The sequence below is a fragment of the Sceloporus occidentalis genome, unplaced genomic scaffold, assembly GCF_023333645.1.
Source record: "Sceloporus occidentalis isolate IW3139 unplaced genomic scaffold, rSceOcc1.0.p SCAF_450, whole genome shotgun sequence".
Classification (NCBI taxonomy): domain Eukaryota; kingdom Metazoa; phylum Chordata; class Lepidosauria; order Squamata; family Phrynosomatidae; genus Sceloporus; species Sceloporus occidentalis.
Genome location: NW_028317430.1, coordinates 146114 through 150900, shown reverse-complemented (window position 1 = coordinate 150900; position 4787 = coordinate 146114). Strand labels below are relative to the sequence as shown.

Sequence of the window (4787 nt, the reverse complement as noted above, 5' to 3'; positions counted from 1 at the left end):
GATACATCCCCTGTATACTGATGGGATTTGTGATGGGATGTGGCTGATGGGATTGGGGGTTGGGTTCGGTACTCATTGCATTGAGATTGTATATAAATTCTGTGTGTTTGTAATAAAGAGAGTTCTTCTTGGTTTACTACGAATGGTGGTCTGGATGATCCGTGGATAGCTGAGTGCGATCCGTATGAGGGACTGACTGGTGATTCCTCAGCCCTCAAACAGGGGACCCAGCCTTGGGTACGGTGACCCTGTAACATGGGGGTCCTGTGGTGTCTACTTACACCACTCTCTTCTCTCCCAATCTCTCTCTCTCTCTTCTCTGCCCTATTTCTATCTCCCTTCCCTGTCTCTCTCTCCACCTCCTCCCCCGTGGGCGGGCTCTGGACGGGATGGGGGATGAGTGAGGGGCGGAGCTAGTCGGTCCCGTGTTTTGAGGCCGCAGTAGTGTGGTTTGGCGAGGTCTGCAGTTGCCGGGATCTCTGTGGGCTTCAGGTGGGCGATTTTTTGTCTGTCGGGGATTGGAGTGTCAGCTTCTGGGGCCACAATCTGTTTATTGGGGCCGTTTGCCAGCTGCTTCCTCAGACCAATCTTTCTCTTCCCTGCGGCGGCCTCTGCGCGTCACCCTGCAGGGACCCCCGGCGAGGCAGACGTGCCTGGGTCCCCCCACCGGGGGCAGACATGCCGGAGACCCCCGCGGCGTGCGTGCGTGTGTTTTCTGGTGGTATGTTATGTAATGTGATTACTGGTGATTGGCTACCGTCCATGCGCCGCCCCCTCTGCGCCAGACTATTACGGCACCCCGGGATCTGTTCCATGCAGAAACTACCCAGAGGGCTGCGGCCAGCCGGGAGGTGGTTTTTAACGCAGCGGCATTTCCCACGAAGGGTTAATCCTATCGCCCTAATTTAAAGATACTCGTGAGCTGTGGGTCACGTGATTGGCGATCAGACGGGAAACGGAACTGTAAGGCGCCAGCCTGACACGGGCTTCATTCACGGGAGAAGGAACAGCTTTCGTTACATCACGTGACGCAATCTATCCCCCATTGGCCTACTTTGCATCATTTCCTGCTGCGGTTGGGAAACCTGTTACCGGGAGGGTGAAGCGCGCAACTGTACCTGCCAAGTGTCCTTCTTTGGTATCTGATGCCCCCTCTCTTCTCCCTTTCCTCCCCTGATGCCCCCTCTCTTTCCTCCCCTGATGCCCCTCTTTTCTAGGAGGTCAGAATGTTTGCTGGGTATGAGGGGATCGCAGGGTTCTACCTCGGAAGTTTTGCTGCTAAAGCCCCCCTACAGCAGACGTATACCCCGCCAGTTACCCCTCCCTGTGAAGACTGTAACCTGCATTCACCTAGATGTATAATAGTGGTCAAGTCTCCGCCTCTTCCCACCTGTCAACCGCTGATTCTTGCTTGAAGGAGCCAATCAGTGTCAGGATCAATAGGATTCCTTGCCGTGCTCGCCCCTCCCCTGTGCAGCTGGAGGGGCGGATATCATGTCCTATCAAATATTCGGCCCTGGGGCAGATAGCGTGGGTGAGGGGTAAACGTGTGACGTGGCCTCCCTCTCACGTGTTCTCTGTGTGCTGTCTTACAGGTGTGCGGTCGCAGGGCCACAGCCGGGCCCCGCCATCGAGGATGTCTCACGAGAAGAGTTTTCTGGTTACTGGGGACCCCGGAGGCCCTTACCCTGTAGGGCAAAATCCTCCCCCGCCGGCCTACGGGCAGCCTATGTACCCCAATACTGCCCCGTACCCCATTACTGCCCCGTACCCCAACGTGGCCCCATATAACGACGTTCCGTACCCCAATGCCGTTCCATACCCCACCCAGGCCCCCATGGGGCAGCCCCTTTACCCCCCTGTCCCTTACACCCCGGGCCCCTACCCCACAAATCCATACCCCTCTCAGCCGTACCCTCATTCACCGTATGGACAGAACGGCTACCCCTCCGAGCAAAGCGGTGAGTATGGGAAAATAGTATGGGAACAGACCGCATTCACCGCACGGCGTGACCGGCCCGGGGGCCACAGACCTGGCCATGCGTTTTGACACCAGTAATGTTTCTGTGGCTGCTCTTGTTCCTCCCTTCAGATTTTGGGTCCCCGATACACGGGGCCACGTACCACGAGGAGGGCCCCCCGTCATACTGCGACAACCAGGACTTTCCCACCAGCCACTGGGACGACAAAAACATCCGCCGAGCTTTCATAAGGAAGGTGAGTAGAAGAGCGGCGTGTGTGTGTGCGCAGTGTGCGATTTTTGCGTGTAATTTGCGTGTTCCGTGGCCGGCAGGTGTTCCTGGTGCTCACGGCGCAGCTGCTGGTCACGTTCTCGTTCGTGGCGGTGTTCACGTTTGTGGACGGTGTAAAGGTGTACGTGAGACGCAACGTGTGGACGTATTATCTCTCCTACGCCGTCTTCTTCTGCTCCCTCATCACCCTCAGCTGCTGCGGGGACTTCCGCCGACGACACCCCTGGAACCTGGTGGCCCTGGTGAGCGGATTTATCTATACATTATACAGGGGTCCGGTCACTGATTTACCTATACATTATACAGGGGCCCGGTCACTGATTTACCTATACATTATACAGGGGCCCGGTCACTGATTTACCTATACATTATACAGGGGGCCCGGTCACTGATTTACCTATACATTATACAGGGGGCCCGGTCACTGATTTATCTATACATTATACAGGGGGCCGGTCACTGATTTACCTATACATTATACAGGGGGCCCGGTCACTGATTTACCTATACATTATACAGGGGGCCCGGTCACTGATTTACCTATACATTATACAGGGGGCCGGTCACTGATTTACCTATACATTATACAGGGGGCCGGTCACTGATTTATCTATACATTATACAGGGGGGCCCGGTCACTGATTTATCTATACATTATATGGGGGCCGGTCACTGATTTATCTATACATTATATGTCTCTCTTTCAGTCCGTTCTGACTCTCAGCTTGTCGTACATGGTTGGAATGATTGCCAGTTTCTATGACACGGAAGCCGTGATTATGGCTCTCGGGATCACCGCAGCCGTCTGCTTCACCGTCGTCCTCTTCTCCATGCAGGTAGGGATTCCCAACACGACGTCTGTTTTCCGGCCCCCGGTCTCTCTACGTTTATGTGAGCGCGGCAGTTTAATGTTAGAAAAATGGAGAACGTTGAGGCAGTTTGCCCATTTTACAGACCTCACCTAGAGTAGTGGGTACAGTGCTGGAGACCCCAGCAACAGAAGGGTATTAACAGTTTACAGGATAAAAATGATCAGGAAATAATGAGGGGTCTCCGTATATCCGGCTTGGGGGGGAGAAGAGAGACGGGAGAAACTGTTAAATACCGGAATCCAACACTAGAGTCAGGTGGAACGGAAGGAAGATTTACTTTACTGAATCTTTACTTTACTGTGATGGGGATGTGAAGAGTTTGAGGGAGGGGAGGGGAGGGGTAGAGGCAGAGACGCTAAATCTTTATCTTCTGCCCCTCTGTTGGTTTTTGCTGCTGCCGTCACGTTTCGTGTTTCCGGCAGACAAAGTACGACTTCACGTCCTGTATGGGAGTTCTGATGGTCAGCCTGGTCGTATTGGTGATCTTCTCCATACTCTGCATCTTCATTCGCAACAAGATCTTGGACATAGTCTACGCCTCGCTGGGAGCTCTTCTCTTCACATGCGTGAGTCGACGACATTCACACAAGACGGGAGGGGTGGGTGCAGAGTGATGGGAGGAGGGGTATAGGGAGGGGCAGGTGCAGACTGATGGGAGGAGGGGTGGGTGCAGAGTGACAGGCGGAGTATAGGAAGGGGCGGGGTGATGGGCGGGTGCAGAGTAATGGGAGGGGCGGGTGCAGAGTAATGGGAGGAGGGGTATAGGGAGGGGCGGGCACAGAGTGATGGGAGGAGGGGTATAGGGAGGGGCGGGCGCAGAGTGATGGGAGGAGGGGTGGGTACAGAGTGGCGGGCAGGGTATAGGAAGGGGCGGGGTGATGGGAGGGGTAAAGGGAGGTGCTCCTCTTGGTCTTTGCTGCCCATTTATCGGGAATCTTTGTATGTCGCCGCTGATAACGTTCTCCTCTCTGTCCTGACAGTTTCTGGCCGTCGACACTCAGATGATTCTGGGAAACAAACAGCTGTCTCTCAGCCCTGAGGAATACGTCTTCGCTGCCCTCAACCTCTACACCGACATCATCAACATCTTCCTTTACATCCTGGCCATTATTGGAAAAGCGAAGGACTGAGCGGCAAACCCTTCGTTAAAATCCCCGAACTTCCCCTCCTTGGCTTCCGGTAACCGTGAACCTCAGTCTCGCTTTGTTTTACCCCACCTTTGGGAGGACCTGCCCCACCCTGCGCCACGTCAATCTCCCGTACGATTTACCTTCGTTCTTTGCCACATTCAGTATTTTCTATAAAATCTTTTACCCCACTAAAAAAAAAACAACCTACCATCTTACCAGCCCCTCTCCTCCTGGTAATTACCCCTTTGCTCAGCTTTCACCATGTTATACACCGATCGGGAATAACCCTTTTTTTTTGTAATTGCCCCAACCCCCCGTGGCAGATCCACCCCGACTTTTTATTGCTTTCAAGATCGTTACCCCCTCCACAGTACCTTCTCTCTTTGCCCCCAGCTCGCCTTTTGCCCTTCATACCGTTCCCAGTAACTGCTGTAAATATTTCTTTGTGTTTCGTAGTATTTATTCTATGTTTCTAGACATTTCCACGCCTGTATAAACTCCACTCGCTTTTATCCCTGAATGTGAATGGCTTT

At 53.7% G+C, this 4787-nt stretch overlaps 1 protein-coding gene across 1 annotated transcript; it reads left to right on the top strand.

Moving 5' to 3' along the window:
- The first annotated feature begins 1636 nt into the window (after window positions 1–1636).
- On the top strand, window positions 1637–4254 carry LOC149271912 (protein lifeguard 1-like). Its single transcript, XM_089507015.1, has 6 exons — window positions 1637–1964; window positions 2084–2217; window positions 2294–2494; window positions 2960–3088; window positions 3547–3690; window positions 4105–4254. The coding sequence occupies exons 1-6, from the start codon at window positions 1637–1639 to the stop codon at window positions 4252–4254; spliced, it is 1086 nt and encodes a 361-aa protein (XP_089363141.1).
- The last annotated feature ends 533 nt before the right edge of the window (window positions 4255–4787 follow it).